The sequence below is a fragment of the Bombus affinis genome, chromosome 4 (genome assembly GCF_024516045.1).
Source record: "Bombus affinis isolate iyBomAffi1 chromosome 4, iyBomAffi1.2, whole genome shotgun sequence".
NCBI lineage: Eukaryota > Metazoa > Arthropoda > Insecta > Hymenoptera > Apidae > Bombus > Bombus affinis.
The window spans coordinates 9110148-9130880 of NC_066347.1; the positions used below are offsets into that span (position 1 = coordinate 9110148).

A 20733-nucleotide genomic window follows, 5' to 3' on the forward strand; every position below is an offset into this window, starting at 1 on the left:
TTGTTCTTGATTTAGGATACGTTCGATCACGTGCAGCCGCTTCAATTAAACCGCACATTCGTCCAAGGTCGTGATGCGTCCGAGAAAAAATTTTTGAGATAGATAAAGACGGGGATGCATAAAACGAATCGATGATGCATAATCCGATCGAATCAAAATTCATTTGGTATTCATCGTTACGCGAACGATTCGTGTCCATCGTCGATGATTTACGTCAAAGAACGATCACCGCTCTTCTCAATACATGATTCCTTCTCGAATCTAGGTACTAATCCTACATTGAATATTCATAGCTGAGAGTGGTATTACCTAAGAACTGGTTTTCCAATAGAGAATCTGTACTGGAATCAATTATGGAACGTAAGCGGATATTTGTCGATTATCGGTAGTAGATATTGTTAACATATTATTAGTAAAATAGCTCCTGGAATATTGAGTGTAGAGTGAATGAGTAGTGAATACACGAATTAACAGTGTAAACTAAATGTAGCAGAATACTAGGGATATACCGACTATCGGTTATTTTTGTAGTCTGCAATTAATCGGTGATTAATCGTCAGCGAAAAAGGCTGATTGATCGGTCTTAAATTTCTAGTTTTACTGATAATTTGATGAAGCATAGAAATCAAAATACAATGTTTCTTTATGTTATTAACATAATTTTAAACGTTTTTAATATGTAGTATACTTGCTTGTGAATATATATTTGTACGTAACATAAAAGATTAAAAATAATAATTAGTATTCATTGAAAGAAACTAAATAAGTACCAATTAACTAGAAACATTGCTCATTATTTCTTAATTTTAATTTCTTAATTAAAAACGCTTCCAAAAGACGAAATAAGACGTAATAAAATAAATCTAACGAATAATGTTAAAAAATTTTTTTCTTGGGTTCCTTATATCATAAACTTGACACGTTTTAGAGCGATGTTTGAAAATGATCGGCAGAGACGACTAGTCGGCCAAAATCCTAATCGGTGCCACTCTAAAAAATACTTTTATCTTAATAAATATGATCAATTTTAAAAACCTTAAGGAAATATGAACATTGATAAGGACATTCAGGTTATCTTTAAACCATCTACCCTTTAAAAGGGGAAGAAGTAGGACATTAAATTCTGTCCCGATACCTTTAACACGTACTGTTTGAAACCAAAAATCACTCTCATATAACCACCTAAAAATCGAAAGCACACGTACGCATATACACATGATACAATTTCATTATTGCGAAAAACTTTGAAATTTCCAAGAAATAAAAGTAATATTCCAAGTAGTGGAAACGACAATTACACTATTCTACGGTGCATAATTGACCCACTCGTTCGAACAACCACCATTGTGGCGAACGCTGAAAATAGATCATCAATGTGGGGACACCGACTCTATTACAGAGTCTGTCAGAATGAGAACGTTTTCGTGATGCTCTACGTGTGTAGGCAAATTCAACTCGCAATTGCACTCAAGCGAGGTAATTACCTGGTCGCCATATTTAGTGTGAGCTATTCGATAATGATAATAAAGTATCTACGTGATGGTACTATGATGGGCAGTGCTCTTGGTTAGATTAGCACCCGATGCTATCGTAACTCTGCCGTCACTGTTTGACTAATAAATAGCGTGTCGACGTGTTAACGTTCACAAAATGGAATTGAAGGTGATTGAATTCGTTCTAAACAGGGCGGAACCCACGTTTCGTGGCACAGAAATGTAAACGCGACTGGATGTATGCATGCCACGTAATCGGTCTCATTCATAAATTTAGTCGAGGACAAAAGTATAAAGGAACGCTGGTAAAACCCAACGGGACTTGAATTTTTTTATTTCCCTCCTTTTCATCAACCCTTCCATCGCTACGCGATTGTAATAATATTCCAGATTAAATGGCATTAGGTTGAATAAGACGGGAATTAGGAACACTGTCGCATTATGCATCCATTTATTATTCGAGAAATTGTCAAGTATTGTAAAGAATGTATTCTATCGGGTTTTTGTTCAAAATTCAGCTTTTTTACTATCTTTACAAATTAAAATTTTTACTATCTTTAATACTTTTTATGTGCCACGAAACTTTTATTTCTTTTGTTTAATTTTCGGAACGGAAACTTGTATTTTTCAGTTCCTAGATATAAATTGTTATTACACATACAAATTCAAGCGAATCACTTTGAATGTATAACATTTAATAACTATTGCCTTAAGTTAATACCTTCCCAGTAGCTTAATAAATGGCAGCAGATATACATGAATATCAACTCAATCTACTTAAATTTTTATTCGAGACACAGCTGACATCAATCTTGCACATTTCCATACATACAATAGACTTCCCTTCAAACGGATCGGTTTCACAGTTTTCTGCATACCAAGCAGCTTCACAATTCCAGACAGATGGAATAGATGACCAGTCTCCCAATATTACATCGAAATATATTTATATAAGTTTCCGTTATACATTATATTCAATACCTACTTTTGTAAGTCGTTTCAAATTAGATTCTTATTCGTTACTTTATTATCCAACAGACAATTCAAATCACCATCATATTATACCTATGAAGAGCAAAAAATCATTTCCATACATGCACGTTTTTTAATGAGATCTTTTAAATTATATCGACATGCTCGATTATTTGACACCAGTTCGCTTTATTGACAGTTCTTTCGATACGTTTCAACCGAGTTAATTAAGATATACGTATCAAAGAAAAGGACGTTTTGGAAATATTTTAAATAGTCACTGTAATCCAAAAATATAATATCTCTTACAGATTCTAGAAGCTCGAGAATTACCAGTGAAGGATGTGACAGGCAGCAGCGATCCTTATGTTAAAGTGTATCTTTTACCAGACCGAAAGAAGAAGTATCAAACGAAAGTGCATCGAAAGAATCTAAATCCCGTATTCAACGAAACGTTTATATTCAGGTTAGCACACGCGATTGAACGAATTTTAAAATAATTGTGTTAAAAGAAAAGTTCCTGGACCATCTGTAGTTTTATAAATTATCGTCTTACATGTGGACCTTTCATGACACCAATACAATTATCTGCCACCAGTGTATCGTATGAAGAACTGAGGGAGCAGTATCTTCAGTTTTCCGTTTACGACTTCGATCGATTTTCCCGGAACGATTTAATCGGGCAAGTGGTGTGGAAGGAGCTGCTGGACTGCACCGACCTCGAACAAGAGATTGAGTATACGATGGACATTCTGTGCGCCATGCAGGTAGCGAATATGTCACTTAAACGCATTTTTTTATCATTTGATTTTATTGAAATACTTTCACCGCGTGTTTCAGTATTTCGAAGTACTAAGTTCAGTAGTTCTTAGAGTACGATAACATTTCTATAAAGAGATGAAAGAATGGATATGAATTTAAATTAAATGAAAATAGAACTCACGCTCTTTGCCTTAGTATCTAAAAACTTATTTAAAGGAAAAGAAAGATACACGAGAAGTAGAAGATAGCAGAGTAATATCTGTCCTAGTTGAGTCAAAAAATTCACACGGTCTATACTTTGACCTCGACTTTGGACATCATCTTAGCCTCCTGTACTTTAGAAACTGAACCGGTTTTTGCACGTTCCTTTAGGACAAAGTGGACTTGGGAAAATTGATGCTGTCGCTCTGCTACCTACCGACTGCTGGCCGGCTAACAGTGACTGTAATTAAAGCGAGAAACTTGAAAGCTATGGATATAACAGGATCGTCAGGTAATTTGCTTGGAACTGTTCCCTCGCGATCGTCGATAAGCGGCAAAATGCCTGACGTGAAATTTTTTGCGTCGATAAGTAAGACTACGTTATATATTAAATTGTTTATTTTAGACAACAAGCCGCAATTTTTATCCTTATATGATTTAGTATGTAATGTGATTTGTTTGTTTAAAAATAATTTGATACCCTCGGGTTATATAAATAGAATTATAGCATATTATATGTACATATAGTACAAAATTGCATTCAATATAAGAACGAGTGATGAACAACATGAGAATACAAGATTTATAAGATGTTCAAAAATGCATGCATTCTTGTCACGATGGAAAATGTCATAAAATTAAACATTTCAGTTATTTTGAATTATTAATACGTGCTCCGACAAACCTTTCAGGAGAACGTTCATTAATCCGAATGAGAAATTTACATTATACTCTTTCATTAGAGAAAAGTAACACTTCCACTATTTTGCTAACAACTCGGACGAAAGAATTACAAAGAATATTGTCGTTTGTTTAATATGTTGAACTTTTATCATGAACCAACAGTGACTCACGTAAAAAAGAAGACCACTCACTTTCTCAACTCGATGTTCCTCTATCATAAAGTTCGCCATAATACATCACTTAACATATTCTACTAAAAACTACACTTCATGTCTTAACCAGTACCATTTTCACGTCCCATGCCACTATAAAAAAACGCACAGAGAATCAATATTCCAACAACCATTCTCTCTCTATTCCTGCAATAACATGCAGAAAATACCTAACGTGCGACATTTTCAGACCCATACGTGAAGGTGTACCTGCTGTGCCAGGACAGACGAATCAAAAAGAAGAAAACCTCTGTGAAGAAGAACACGTTGTTCCCCGTGTACAACGAGATCCTGGTGTTCGATGTGCCGGCGGAAAACATCGAGGACGTCAGTCTCATAGTAAAAGTAATCGATTACGACAGGTAAGCGGTACAGAAATGCGTTTTTCGTGAAACGCAGTTTCGATCGCACATTAATCAACGATCGGCCACGACCTGATTTCCTTTGTAGAATCGGTTCGAACGAATTAATGGGCTGCACAGCGATTGGCGCTGATTTCATTGGTATTGGACGCGAACAATGGCTGAAAATGCTGGAGAACCCCAGAAAACCGGTGACGCAATGGTATCCACTGATGGAAACGGTTCCTGGCCATATTCCATCTGTGAGTTCGGAACCTCTTCCAGTAAGTCTGAGCTGCTTGAACAGCAGGTAAGTGAATGAATAGCTTTTTGAATTTGTCAAAGCAATTTTAATTGGGGGTTGGTTAACATATTTCGTTTTGAGTAGAAATGAAGACTCTTTGTATATTTGATATTTCAAAATAGGATCAAATTAAGATATTTAACTAGAAAAGATTTTGGCATTTTGATTCCTTTTTTTTTAATAATAAAATTGGAAAGATACTTTGAATAAGAAAGTCTTTAAAAACGATTTGGAGAACAAATTTGAGTCATGTAATGAAAAGAATATTACGCGAAGATGAGGGAGAATTAAGTCCCAATATGGTAGGATCATCATTGAAAGTATCTGTTCTGAAAGACCGCTGCATGTTGGAAGAAAAATTGAAATATCACGTTACAGGAATGTTTTTTTACTTATGTAATATATACGTAAATAAAATAAAAATAAAACGTTTTTTAATACAAAACAGAAAAAGAAAAAACAATGTGTCTCAAATGATACAGTCACTTTATAATATTTCTAATAGTTTGTTAATTGTTTCAATGTTAATAGATTATTCTGAAATATGTTTCGATAACCTTTAGCTTTGATATTACTTAAAATAAGATCTAAGAGGGTGCTCTAATAACACCGCAAAGTGCATTCCACGTCGTCACACTTCCACTACCCTGTTAGCGTTTTGAAAATGTTCTTTCTCCTTTGTGAATATTATGACAATAGTTTCTTCAGACATCTGGACCGTCTAAATTGAATTTCTTTTTGTCACTCCAGATGACATTTTCCCATTTGTTTATCCAAGCCATATGTATAATGTGGCCCAGTTCAACCGTTTTGTTTTATTCGTTTGCGTTAGAGGTGGCTACGTTTTCATACGCTTACATTCAACTTGTCCTTGACCCGATGAGGTAACATCCACGTACTGTTGATTGTATGGCTTCGATTCCTGATCACTTGCTGAACACTTATTGTGGAATTGGTCATTTCTCTTAGAATTCTTCTTTTTTTATAAGTTCTTAATGTACATATACATCACCTGGATTAATCACCGTATCCATCGTCAAATTTAAAAAAATTCGAAATTATATGCCGCTGACGTTTCATCCTTCTTGCAATTTCCCTTAATAGAACTATTATTTCTAAACATTTCCATAATCTGGCCTTTTTCAAGTTCTGTTAATCCGTGTCCTCTTGCAATTTTGTTAATTGAATACTCCCCGTTGTTTACAACATGCCTAATGGAGCAAGTAGTTACATATTATTATAATTTTGTTTAACATATAGGGTATCGTACAATGAGAGGTGTCATTTACTAGGATGATTCTATCATTTTGGGACAAACCTTACATTACAAGATTAAAAAGAAGAATTAAGCAATCTCAACTTACTTTGATTGAAAGATTGAGCGGTTAAGAGCGGACGTTCGTAGAAGTAAAACTTCGATATGGAATAGCGCGAATCTTTTACAGATGAAAACAGCACGGCTGGAATAAGTATCGCGGGAAGTCGCAGTTCTTGTCGGACGTCGGCTTGGGCGTTGTTTCCTTCTGTCGTCATTTAATGCACACCGCTTGACTGACTTAAGTACAATTCCTATCTTAAAAAAGAAGAGCTCGAGAAAGAAACACGAAAGAAACAAAACAAACCAAACCAAAAATAAAAAAAAGCAAAAATGTGAAAAAAATCAGAAAAAAGACATAACACACTCTGTGCTTTCTGGAATATAATCAAACGTGGCGAGCGTGAAATAGTAAACGAACAGTAGATCGTAGTAGAATGTTTGTAAAGGTGTAATATGATAGCGGAGTCGATGAATGGCCAGGTTGCTCAAACTATCTTTGCAAAAAAATTAACGAAAAAATATACATATATATAAGTATAAAAAAAACAATATTAAGAAAGAGAGAAAGAGAGCAAGATAGAAATAAAAGATAGAATAGTTTATTTTTTGAGAACGAATCCAGGCTGGTCCTGTATTCAAGCGTACACACGAATACGAAATATAGTTTATCAACTATACCACGAGCATATATATTTTATCATCAAGAGAAAAAAGATTCATTGACCCAATAGATGGTTGAGAATAGAGCAAAATTTTATGATGGTCCAAAATAACGAAACGCGCGAACTGTTCGCTGCTCGATACTTTCACAAACACCTTTTCTTTTCCGATCGAACAATACGACCAAGATACCAGGATAACGACTGGAATCCCTATAGACGCGTGAAATTTCTACAGACAATATTGAAAAATAATTGTCTGGTGGAATATAAAGAATAGTAGAATTGTGAAAATTGTAGAAAACAAGCTTTGCTATATACACAGCACTTCGAAATAATCGGTACGAACAAAAGTTTCAGCGCGGAGAACGGTCGGTCGAACGCACAGATTTTACTCGGAATTCTTTCACAAACATCCGTAATGCTCGTTGGCGATTTAGAATTTATTTGTATAGCATTATCTTTGTTTTCTTAACCGTATCTGAATTGTACATTTTCTTTCATTTGGATGTTAGTATCCTTTGCTGTCCAAAAATATTGTTACAAACAGAAATATTCTGCTATAAGCTCCGATTCGGTCGGATCATTTATCTCTGCATGCCTCTGTAACGAGCATATTTAAAATCGCTGAGATCTACAAATACGATGTCAGCAACGCATAAAGTTTGTTAGTTATACGATGTGAAACATATATGGTTGCATATTACTTATGTACGTGACACTATTGCACAGCAATTATGCTGCACTCGTTGGCTTGCGATACAATATACGAAATAAACAACACGATACATACAATAGTCGCTTCAGATAGTGATCTTGGTGAAATCCACCGGATGGATCCTATCAAAGGTGTAATCAAAGCACCTCTTTCGTGCTTCTGAAGTTAACTCTTTCTGTCGATTAATCTATGCATGATGCCACGAAGAAATATTATAAGGACAATAACCGATTTAACCAGATAAATCCTGTAGACTTCGAATAGAGCAATATTTCCTAAACGTAAACGTATCCATGAATGTTACTAATCGTTGTTCTATGTGAATCGTGCGACACGAACACAACGGGAAGCAACCAAACGAAGAGCAGGATAATATAGACGAAAAAACAAGATAAAAATAGATGTAGCGAAAGCGACGTTTACTAATTCACGCTCCTACGCCAATTTCGCGCAAATGTTCTTATTTAACGCGATACGTGTTTCGGTATGAAGCTCGTCGATGGGCACTGTTTGTGATAACGCGCCCGGAGGTACGTGCATTCATATGAAACGAACAAATAAACACACATACAGAAACGAGCGAGTACAGTCCTTTCAAGGAAAGTGTTTAATGTAATGGCAATGATATCATTACGTTTAAGAGTTTGAGTCGGTGAAGGCCGTTGTAGGTAATTTCTACTATGGCGCCTGTCTACCTCAGCTATCCTTTTCTCGGAAAAGGAAGGAAGGAAAGGATTTCTTGGGAATCTTATAGATTTAGGAGATTTAGAAGGTAAGCGTTCTTAATGGTAATTCAGAAAATACAAAATTGTGGAAAAGTCGTAAAATCGACGATAGTAGCGCTAGTATGAGAAAAAGAGAGAGAGAGAGAGAGAGAGAGAGAGAGAGAGAGAAAGAAAGAAATAGAGACGTTCTAAGTTAATAAAGAGAAGTTAATAAAGGAGTGTCTCGTAGAAGTATGGAGAATTTATTTAGGAATATTTATCGAACTTTATCGTAATACATGTGTATCTACTCGGTAACGTTGCATGCACGTGCGAAGGGCTGCGTCGTAAAGAAATGAATCAACGCGAACGATGCGGAGCGTGTATGTCACACGTATACAAGCGACATTATGATGTATCGTAAGAAATATGTATAACAGGTATAATAATCAAGTATAGAGTTGAAGAACACGGAGTGTGCGAGAGGAGCGCGTGTAAAATGGTATCAATTGTCACGCGTCTAATGATATCTCGATCGACCGCGATGGCTCGTATTTTATGTCGGTTAACGATCGATCAGCCATGAAAAGTACAGAAGCTGCATTCTTGCATGTACATGGGCGTCTTTGGAAGACAGACGGAAGAGGAGGATCGTCGAGAAGCGAGTAATCGATGTATACGTAAGACAGAATAATTGCCTGCTTAATTATTAAGATATGAGATTTCGTTTGTAAAAACACTCTGTGTTCCATGTAGTTGAAAGTATATCTAACCTGTATCGAAACATAGATTACTATGCAAGAGGTACTATAGAATAATAATTTTTTGAACTAATTGCAAGAGAAAATGGTGATAACATAAGTACAGTAGAGACACGATAAAAATGTGCCAAGCCGCAAAATAGTGTAGTAATGTAGAAAGTAGCGCAGAACGTCATAAGCTTTTAGTGGTTAATCCTCGGAGCATATACACGCATATATACGTATATTTGTATGATCGTTGTACTAATACGCGTATCCAGTCAATTTGATAGTTTGGCTGCCGGCGAGTTTTTCGACATCGTCCTTAGAGATTCCAGCGACGCCCATCGTTGGTTACACGGCAGACAAAATTAACATAACTATTATATTCTTTCGTACGAATTACAAGAATTGTACTACAGACTGAACTTACTCAAACAATTTCATACGGTGAACGTAATTACCGCGATGCCTGCATCGTTTTGCAATTGGAGTAGCCGTTCAAACGTACTGAGACTGAAGAATGTTCTTTTCTATGTATATGCAAGGAATAGATACATGGTAGAATAGATCTATAATACCATAATACTGTAGCTAAGGTCACGAGTATTCACCAGTGAAGGTTACTGAGGGATAAGTGTTACTATAAGATATAAGTGCTACTAGCAGAAAAGTAGCCACAGAGAACGTGTTCTTATAGACATGGGGAACTATGAAGAGGAATATAATATTACGAAAAAAAGGAACCGAGCTACAGCAACAGATACCATTAAAATTTACGATCAGTGCTGTCTAATTACATGTAGCATCTTTCATATGGCTTTGCTATACTGCAGTATATCCCTAATTGCTTTGCAGTAGGCGGTATCTTCCAATCCCGTGCTCTCTTCCGTATTTTCCTCTTCAATACTTTCTTGTTTATTTTTTACTCATAATTTCTTAAACAATAGCCAACTATATTTCATGTTCTCCTATTAGTGAGTAAAATTAGCGTCCTGGTTTCTCAAACAAAGTCCAGGCAAAGGATTGGGACAGTATTAATTTTAAATCGAGTAATATCCTTTCAGCAACCGATGCTGGTAGCTATTATTATAACTTTGAATACGAGAATTAGTTAAAAGTTAGCGACGCTTGATGTAAGTGAAGTCGTCGACCTGCGTGATACTCATCGTCAGTGTATGAATTCTTTTCAATCTGGCATTTTTCTATTCGTTCCTGTATACTATTATTGTGCGTCGATGTTCGAGTTAGCGGGTTACTTTTTTTGTACCGTAATCGGATTTTTCGAGTAACGTCGAACGATACGATGTCGTTTCACTTCGCATCGTTCCATTGGATTTGTCAAATCGATGAAATATCGATCGTGGATGATCGATATGTGTGGGACGCGCATGCATATCATATCACGAGACGAACGAACGGGCTGACGAGTATTTACATATTTCACTGGACAAGTGATTTTCGAATGGAGAGAGTAACCCGGTACCGCTGGTAACATGTACCTATTTTCTAACGAGTGTGTATAATCTATATTGTATATTCGGGCACGCCAGTGTCCTCTTGTGATTGTGAATGAAATAAATAAATCGGTACCACATAGAACTATGTTTCTTGAAAACCTATCCCAATGATTTTTTTTTTTGTCGATTCTTTTTAAACAAAATTGAAATGAATACCTTAAAATCTTGTTCATGGTCATCGAGGTCATGTCAATGGCACTGAAGGCTGTTTAAGGTTAGTAAGTGCTCATCAATCAATGTAGATTTTAATCATTAGCGTATCTAATACAACAGTGAAAGTGAAAGTAAATGAAAAACCATCTGCAACATCAAATGTACTTTTCATTTATTTGACTACTTATCTTTACAGATTAGTCTACCTTATGCTAAGATACAACTTTCCCATTATGTTACCTCTAATCGAAACGTTACGATAATACTAAGTATAAAATAAGCAATAGAGCTTATATTGGTATGTAGCAATGACTTAAGTACCTCTATTTAATAGTACTCTGTTAAAAGTGCCGAGAATTAACCTGCGTCGCCCGTGTCTTCGACGAGACTGACCGACGTAAGATGTCGCAGTTACAATTTTGGCTTTCGATCGGAAATCATATTTAGACAAGCATCGAGGTTTCATTTAAAACTGTAATTAATTTTGCAGTCATTTATTCGTCGATCGAACATCGATCCATCTTTGTTCCTTTTATTATTATTATTATTTTATTTATTTATTTTTTTTTTGTTTCATTTTATGGCGTTCTACGTATCATCTACATCGCGTCGTAAGTTGTGAAAAAGTTAGGCCATATTATTATCTTTCTTCGAATCTCGATTATTTTTCATTTTTGCATTTCTTTTCTCTACCCCCTCCCTTCCATGCCATAATTTTTCCTTTTATCCTTTTTTGCCTCACTTCATCCCCAATTCGCTAATCGAACATTCTCAGAGCGAATCGAATATTAGGATTCTAAATGCTGACTTGAAATTACGATTAACAATGGACATGGCGTAACGTGGTGGTGAAATATACATTATGCATACATAGAAAACAATATGCCGCGGAACGATGTTCAGTCTTTGAAGAAATGTAACTGCAGTGATTAAATTGGTTTATTTGTGTTGTGAACCGGATGGGCTTAAGCTTAATCCAGAGCGGATGGCTCGTGTAGCATTACAAATGCTGTACAATTATTTAAATCGTATCGCTTACCATAAGAAACGGACTCACGATTATAAAACACTACTTGACGCAGATGAACTCGATGATCACGTTTAAACAATCGCAGTTCTACATGATTTCGCTACATGTCCTTATTATTCTCTGTGTGTATGTGTTTCTTCTTCATCATCGTATTTTTCTCTGTTTGCATTATTATTAGTTTTAGTTTTCTCTCTACAATCTCGCATATATTGACTTTTATCGATTGATTGGAAAATTATTTCGCGTTCAAGAAGAAGCTCGCAACGACGGGACAGTTTCCCCTTTCACGAAACAATCGCCAAGGATTTCGAATCCAAATTGCACGTTTCGATCTTCCTCGCTATCGAATCGATTCCACGTCGTCGTCACGATTTTCTTCAACCGCGGCGCAGTTAAATACTGAAGAGGTTACGATTCTAACGACTAAGCATCCGAGTAAGTGTTATCTCGCGACATTTATGCGCTTGTCCCTCTCATCCGCCCGTGATTACGCTTAGAACGTTTGATTAAATCCGTACGTAAGTACTTCTACGGGCAGTTCCGTATATAAACGAACCGTTTAATCTTCTTGTGTGTTTATTTTGTTCCGCCTATTTCTTCCTTTACATTTTCCTCTTCTTCTTTTGTATTCTTACCTTTTAGCGTAATTTTTCTTCTAACATCTTGCATATGGTTCGCAGTTACCTCGCACTTTCTTGATGATTCACGGTAAATAACGCAAACATTGTCTTTTCTTGGCTCGATTTGGAAACCATCGGACGAACCCTAACTCGTTCTCGAATTGTACAAATCTCTGTTTCTTTTTTTTATTCAACCTTCTTCATGTTCGCTTTTTCTTTTGTATCGTTCGCGTCTACCGATTCAATTATTATAATATTTCTTAATAAGTACACATGTCAAAATGCATTCACAAACGCGTGTGATGTCAAGAACACTAATCAATTATACCTCGTAATCATAGTAATGATAATTAATAATAACCATATGAATTAATAATGAGAATAAAGTGTAGTTGTAATAATAATTATATAGGCAAACCTTTGTTGTAGCGTTGTACTTAGCGTTATTTAAAATAGTAGCGTTACTCTTACGTGTACCGAAGTTCGAGTACGGACAGAAAATTGATTTTTTTTTTTTGTTAACTTCCTTTATATATATTTTTTGATATATATATATATATATATATATATATATATATATATATATAATATTATATATATATATATATAGCAATATGGAGGGAATTTACTAACAACTTGCTCGAAAAGTGTAGCATTCTCACACACCTATAAACAAATATAAAAAGTCCTCTTTTTAAAATCTTTTTGTCCTTTTTTTGTTTTGTTTTTTCATTCGTTCTCTCATATCATTTTGTTTTCCTTATCTTCCTTTCTTAAATTTTTGCTTTCGTTCATCACGGTACATTCTCACTGATTACGCTGCTTCGCACTTGTTGAGTGTTTATTTTTGTGCAGACGTATTAATTTCTCACAAATCTTCCAAATTTGGAAAGTTCGAAAGAACTTGTTCAAAGTTCTCCTTTTTCTCGACTTTCGAAGAGATTTAAATTCGATTGAAAAACACTATGTGAGAAGCAGAGAATACAGCCAGAATGACACGTATGTTTCTTCTTTTCTGTCTTCTTTTCCTCTCTTTTTACCCCTTTTCATATTTCCCTTTGCTCATTCCTAATTCCATTGTAGCGAAAATAAGGTGTCGATAATACGCGGACTGTACATTAAGTACAATGTGTGAACAGTTGCATGCGTGACAAGCTATCACCACGCTTACGCGAGAAATTAACATTATCCAAAGCACCAGACACGATTCCCTTTCTCGCACACATGCACACACACGCATACAGCAAACGTGCGCATTTATTCCTCTTTTCTCTTTCGTTTCTCCTTTTTCTCTCTCTGTTTAGCTAGCAAGCTTTCTCATACACATTCTCTCTTTCTCTTTCTCCACGCGAACAAAACAACACGAACAATCATGCAATAAGCACGCCCACAACGAGTAGTAGCGATAATACCATTGTTTAACACGTTGTTGCACACGTAACATTGTCCTATGCGTGTATAAATTGTACGATTAACGAGACCGGCAGCGAACCGGGTGCACGATACAAGAACCGACACTAAAACTTTTATGATAAATCGTTATTACAACTTTACATCGTGACATCTTTTTTTTTCTTCTTTGTTTGTTTGTTTCGCAAGCTCAAGAGTGATTGATCGCTAAAACGACGGCACCATGCACTTACTTTAGATCTACCATGTAGACGGTACTGTAATATGATTATTTTTTTTTTTTTAAGTGTATCGACATCTAAGAAATTCAGGATCCATCGGTAATCCGCCACGTTTCTCGTCGCGAGTCTTGACTAGATGCATCCTGAGACGTTTACATCTTATATCGTAATTCAGGACAATTTTTCTATTTAAAGAATACATTCTCGTAATCCACCGTGATTGATTTGTCTTTCTTTAATATTAAGTACTTTCCGCGGGTAATCGCATAGAATCGTGTCGAAATTAAGTCTCTATCCTATTGAACGCCACTGTGTAGACTCGCGAGATATCACGTCACGACGATTACCGACGTGGCCACAAAACTCACGTTCCGGATTATTCTCACTTACGCCACCTTTCCTTTCACGCCAACCTCTTTTCGCGCCCTCACAAACTTTGTCCACCGTTTCTTCGCCACTCTTGCCTCTGACTTTTCATTCCTTCGTTTACGAATACCGTCTGACTTTAATATCACGTAACTGATCGTTACCGAAGGGAAACACATTCAGATCTACCGAGATGACTAACAAGCGTGCGTGTAAAAAGAACAATCATTGATCCATTGGATAAAAGCGATTCGCTAGCATACTATACCATAGAAAGTGAACGACATTTTATGCCGATCGAATATCAATCGTAAACAATAAAAGCTGTGCACACACGCGTTTCCTTTAATTCAGTGATGAACACCGATCTTTATCCAAGAAAAAGTGACTAGCATTCGTGATACAGCGAAACGACGAGTAGACGAGAGTCGCATGGATCATTCGCGATATTGTTATTTCTCGAAAAATTCGTCCTACATTTTCCTTCTACTTCTTCGATGATCCATTCAATTTGACCGATCTTTGCATTTACACATTTATCTCTGTTTCTTTCGTTCTTTGATCTTGCGATTGTTCACGAGGTGCAATCCTAGCCTTTTTCTGTCCCATTCGAATCGTCATACGGGCGACACGCTCACACACGAACGACGTCGATCTCTAGCAATCACTATAGGATCGACATCAACGAATTCGGGTAAATCCACGTGATTCAGACTCGCTCGTTTTAAAGCCTATTAATAATTCTTCGTCTCTGCTGATTAATTATACATCGCGTGCGAAAATACCAAGAAATATCCTCGCAAAAAGTTAAGCTGGACGGCTTTGATAAAAAATTAGGATCTCTTTCGAAGGACGTGAATATTGGGGAATAGGAAGTGTTTGCGGGATGATAGTGATGATTACGGTGAATAGTATTATATTGTGTGTGTGTGTATGTGCTTGTGTGTATGAATGGGTATTCCTCGAGATTCGGGCAACCCAGTGCACGGCCCTGCGAAAAAAGCGTTGATCATCCCTGCGAAAGTGCCTTTTTGTGCAAACGTGTAAAGATTTGAATATGTGTCTTTTGTGAAGGGATCTCTATAGGGGGGGGGGGGGATTGTGTTTTGAGTACACATGTACGTGTGTCGTTTACGGTCCTATGTCTCGTAAAACTGAACTCACTAAATGCTTAGCCAAAAAGTGTCTCATTATCACGAGCAGCAATTACGACATCAGCGCAGAAATACAATTCTCTCCCTCATCTGTCGCTCATTCGCTCGACACCTTAACACGAAATTATCCGTGTACGTATATAATATATAATATATAATATATTTTATGTATATTTATACGCCGTAGAGATAATCGTATTTACACGGGACGTTACTCTAGCACTAGACATGTGTCACCGGAGGACCATAACCACGCTCATGTTCCTTTCGTACGAGAAATAGGAACATAACGTGGTTACGGCATGCCACACAGAGATACTCGCGATTACGTCGTTGCGAGTTTACTGTCCGAGAATCTGATCACGATTACATCATTGCGCCACGCACCCTCGAACGGTGTGAGTCGAGAGAATCGGCCTTCGAGTATTCGCAAGCGTACAGATAAATTTGAATGTATTCGTAATTGACTAGCGGTTCGAGAGAGAGGGAATGATGCGGTTCGTATCTATTTCTCTTTTCTTTGTTGAGTCCTCGTGGATACTTTCTTTCTTTCTCTCTCTCGGTTTTTGCATGGCTAGAAATTTCGAGGCAAGTATCGATACCAATCGAAATCGTAGAATAACGCGTGCTCGAGCCTGGCCACTTCCCCCGTGCTCGAAACTTCGCTTCACCTTCGTGCACTTACGCATGGTCAATCGGTTCGCACGCGTCATCTCACGGAAGCACTCGAATATTCTCCCATAGAATCGCGAGAAAGCGAATATTATTTTTTTTTTCTTTTGTTTATTGCTAAAACGCTGAATATCATAAGTATACCTGCTGCTCGGCGACTACTGTTCTCTGCGCCCACTACTTGATTGTAATAAACGATTACGAAAGCGTCGTTGCTCGTTGCTCCTATCTGTAAACACTAGAGGATCAGAGTTCGTTCACCATGCTCGAAATCGTTTTCCTTTTTTTTTCCTTTTTTTCTTTTTATTTTGAACGATCGAGATAGTCGATGAACGCTTTGTCCAATCCTTGCGTTATTACACGATGCGGTTTCCTTTTCTTCAAATTCGACACGTTGCGATCGAATCGTAGATCTGTTCGAATGGAATTGCACACACGATCGGATGTTGCGAAACTGACTTTTGAGTGAATGTTACCGTTGCTACTCATACATGACTGAGAGAAATCTGTCGATGTTGTACAAGGAAGACGAACGACAGATGAACTACGTTCGTGTCTCGTTCGACTTTGCTAGACGTACGCGAAACAGTCTCAGTAGCGTTGCTGGAACTCGTGATGCCATCTATTAAAATCGATATGGAAGATCACGATCGACCCGTTGGCCAGACCAGCTAGAAGAAACCTAAAACGTTAAATAAATTACAATTGTGGATTTGCAGTTGTAATAAATTTCTTTTTCTCAGCCTATGATAATCGGAAAAGAGATGAAAAAATGTTGAATTATATGAATGATATGAAATTTAACTACTTACTTTTGGTCATGCGACAGTGCCAGAGAACGTACGCTACTTTCACAAGCTGGGAATGCATAGAGAAGAGCTAGATTGAACGTCCTCCACACCTCTACGATTCGTTTATCACCACCTGTCATTAAGTACTCGCCATCTCTACTAAGGAGTAGACACTGGAAAAATGAAAATTGTTTGTAACACAGTAATTAATTTCTTATCGAGCCTAAAAAATACCGGTACTTGTCTCAGCAGCAGCATAATTCTATGACGATAAAAGAAGGAATGAAATACTATCGCGTTGTTGAGACTAATATGAATTACCTGAAGATTATCATTATGAGACTCATGACGAAGCCGTTTCCCATTTATAGTGAAAGCTGCTATATGTCCACGTTCGTAATTTACGACGATGACACCCTCTCGCGACATTGAAATATTTTCAGGCGAAGAAAATCCATTTGGTGCTTCCAATGATCTTAAAAGATCACCGAAAGTTGTGTGCACAAGAACTGGTCCGTCTGCAAATAGTACACAGTTCATTAAATTCTGTTCTCATTATTGAGACTGTTTTATAAGCTTATGTCTTGATTAATATACCAAAATTCAACCTACAATGAAAATTTCAAACATCGGTTAATTACGTACAATAAGATCCAGAAACGACCAAGCCCAGTTCAGCCGAAATGACAACAGCGGTCACTGGTTGCTCGTGTCCCGTAAGGGTTGCTCTAGGTGCTGGTGCTTCACCCTCACCTACAATCGTCTGTGTTCTGGCATTCCAATGCCACAACAAAACCGTGCAATCGGCACTTCCAGATGCTATGTAGCAATCAGAAGTGATATTGCACTCACTACGTGACAAACATGTAACAACTCCATAGTGACCGAACACTATTTGTACGATTTTTGCTGAAAATAGGAATAATTATGTTAGAGATTTCCTGCTTCCTTTTCTCCAAACTAAGGCATTCCGCTTTGTTCGTATACATATCCACAAGCCTTATTACCAGTTTCAGTAGAAAACACGCGGAAGCTATTATCCCAGAAACCACACGCAACCAAGAATCTACTATCCACTGTAGTGACGAAGCAGTTACTCCTTATCTTCAATTTCTGACTGAAATTGTCACCCAAGTGACGACGTAACGTGGGATTCGGACTATTCGCTGCTTGAGCTACGAAATATATTGTAGGAATTTTTATATTACTCTTTCCACGGAATATTTCTTAGTATTCTTCGTTATACTTACACAGAACAGGATCCATAGATAATGGTTGATTAGCAGCTTGTGCTTGTGGGGTATCTGCGTAACTTGGCGATTGCACAGATGCTATAAATTATTTTGCATGTTAAATAAATGTTTAAGGATTTTTAGGGATGATAAAATGACAAATAAAATTAAAATAAATACCTGCGTAGTTGGTGTTCCATCTGTTGACAGCAAATTGCTGACCAGTAGTGACTGTGACGACGGATGGTAAAGGTAATTGAGGATACGTGTTAGCCGAAATATGACAGATCGGCGAGTTCGATGGGAATTTGATGGTCATACACACATCGTCTGGGATACTCGAAAACATCATCGGCGACTGCAACACGGTTGGCAACGTCTTGTCAAACATCGCGGTACTCTTCTCGTTCGGGACGATTGAACAGAAAGAAAAGCGTGCATTGTACGCTTCTGTAGGTAGATATATATATAGTGACTCGTTGTTGCATGATTCGAGGGTGGCTTGGTTAGAGATGTAGAAGATGTAATTTAGTATTCTGTTAAGTATGCCAGATGTTGAATTTTTCTAAGTTTTATCATACGTTCGGTGCGGCTTTGAAATGATATAAATCTAGTGTAATTTTTAGCTACGAAATTTCTTTAATATTGATCGTATGAAATAAATTATAAGGCTTCTTTAAAATAACAAGTTAATTTCTAATATTGAAAAGATCATATCTTTGGAAATATTCAGATCATAAAAGTTGTTCCTTTTCGTTTAAAATTCGTTAATTGATCATTTGTTTTAGTAGGATGCATGAAGTTAGTTATGATATAATGAAAAGTAGCATATTTAAATCACATTGAAGCAGAAATGAAAATTACATTAAAATTTTATACAGTTCCTTGCATAATAATTTCGTTTTAGAACATAGGTACTTCGAAGGGAAAGAGTATGCTTTGACGCTAAGGACACTATCTAACAAAAACCACAAAGGTACCGCATGATAAAATTTAAATGACAGATCTAGACTATCAAACTCTAAACTAACTCGATAAATTTATGAATTCTTCTAGAGATTAATACTACTATTCTAAAACTAACAGAATACTTTTAAGACTTCACATCCTTATTAGAACCTATTGATTTGTTAGTCTAGTTCACAGAGATCCTTTGCTCCTTTTTCTAGACAGATTACCTACGATACATTGCACACTCTTCTTATTGCATAGTTCTATGATGCTAAACAATGATTTGACTATCGAGAAGCATGACGTATTATGAAATGAATATTGTTTACCAAATGCATCGCCGAGCTTCTCGGAGGATGCGGTTCCATTAAAAGTTGCGAGGGTGTTTGACCGAAGTTTCGAATTTGATTTTCTATGGCTTCTCTCATAACTGGATCGGTTATCGTATCTAGATCCACGCTACCTTCGTATGTCAAATAGTAGAAAACGTTCGTTGCTCGAACAGCTTCTGGACCTAAAAGAAAATTCGCGGAAAACATTTTTAAGAAAGACAAATTTTAGTTTCCAATAAAACATTTATATTTCTAACATGAATTAACTTATACAAATTTTCATTTAAATACGAGTTAATCAGCCACCTATAATTGTTGTCGTCACAGTTTTCACAGAGCAAATATTTGTTTATTCTGAAGAAAGTTGCGACCGATATTATCTTCTCGCGACTTAGCACTAAATAAATCTGATGACCGCTTGAAAATACATTTTTCGTGTTCCCGAACCATTAAATTTAATTTTACCACCAAAAGAAATATATATTTTCGCTTGCATATCTTTCAAGCCGCAACCGATTGCTCGTGGCCGGTATATCCGGTTGCCTGAGCAAACCAACTGTAAACGTGTTGCGTACTAGGGGTGGCGCGCATTATCGCGGCCGGCACACGTGCCTAATTGGTTGGGACAAGACCGGGAGGAAGCTAACTAAAAACTAATTCCTTCCATACGCGCGGTGAGCGCCGGCACCCGCTACCTCCTTGGCGTCAACATCTTCGGGGAAGCGCCGGATATAGAGGCGCCACCGGCAATTACCACCGGTGGAAATCTAATTTGACTCGACCACGCGTGTCCCAACACCCGGTCTAGCCTACTACTCGCACCATTGTACGGATATCGCGTTGATTCCTTTGAAAAATTTACGCGGAAAAATTAATGAGATTTTGTAACACTTTCTATGGATTCGAATTGTCTTTCTTCTTTTTTAATAACTTTGGTTTTATAGCTCTTTTCTGATTTGAAGTATTTGTATTTACAACAAAGTAGATATTGAGGAATAATTTTTGTAAAATGTTATGTTTTGTTGGCTATATTTTCTTTTACATAATTCTTTTAAGAAGGGTAATCTCACCTTTCTGCTTGTAGCCAAATATTAAATCAATCCACTGGTGTAATTGACAGGACACGAATTCTGACTCTAGAGCCTGTAGCAATTAAAGTAATAAAATATAGTT

General features: G+C 36.8%; 2 protein-coding genes across 20 annotated transcripts in view; one reads left to right on the forward strand and one right to left on the reverse strand.

Moving 5' to 3' along the window:
- The window catches only part of LOC126915839 (synaptotagmin-10-like), a 53515-nt gene extending 42805 nt beyond the window's left edge, over nt 1–10710 (forward strand). Inside the window, exons 5-10 of the mRNA XM_050720945.1 lie at nt 2777–2931; nt 3064–3232; nt 3600–3720; nt 4515–4686; nt 4775–4975; nt 6415–10710. Coding sequence (XP_050576902.1) covers nt 2777–2931; nt 3064–3232; nt 3600–3720; nt 4515–4686; nt 4775–4975; nt 6415–6418 — 822 coding nt within the window. The 3' untranslated portion in view covers nt 6419–10710. The remainder of the gene's footprint in view (nt 1–2776; nt 2932–3063; nt 3233–3599; nt 3721–4514; nt 4687–4774; nt 4976–6414) is intronic.
- Nucleotides 10711–10936: 226 nt separating this feature from the next.
- Nucleotides 10937–20733, reverse strand: part of LOC126915820 (neurobeachin) — a 413960-nt gene continuing 404163 nt past the window's right edge. For 14 of the 19 annotated variants that reach the window (XM_050720868.1, XM_050720855.1, XM_050720867.1 and 11 more), the window contains 9 exons: nt 20631–20703; nt 19558–19742; nt 18458–18677; nt 18296–18376; nt 18053–18220; nt 17691–17954; nt 17367–17563; nt 17067–17218; nt 10937–16936 (listed from right to left, as the gene is read on the reverse strand). In XM_050720868.1, the coding sequence (XP_050576825.1) occupies nt 16846–16936; nt 17067–17218; nt 17367–17563; nt 17691–17954; nt 18053–18220; nt 18296–18376; nt 18458–18677; nt 19558–19742; nt 20631–20703 (1431 nt within the window). In that variant the 3' untranslated portion in view covers nt 10937–16845. The remainder of the gene's footprint in view (nt 16937–17066; nt 17219–17366; nt 17564–17690; nt 17955–18052; nt 18221–18295; nt 18377–18457; nt 18678–19557; nt 19743–20630; nt 20704–20733) is intronic. The other 5 variants (XM_050720873.1, XM_050720861.1, XM_050720860.1 and 2 more) reach the window with 2 other exon arrangements.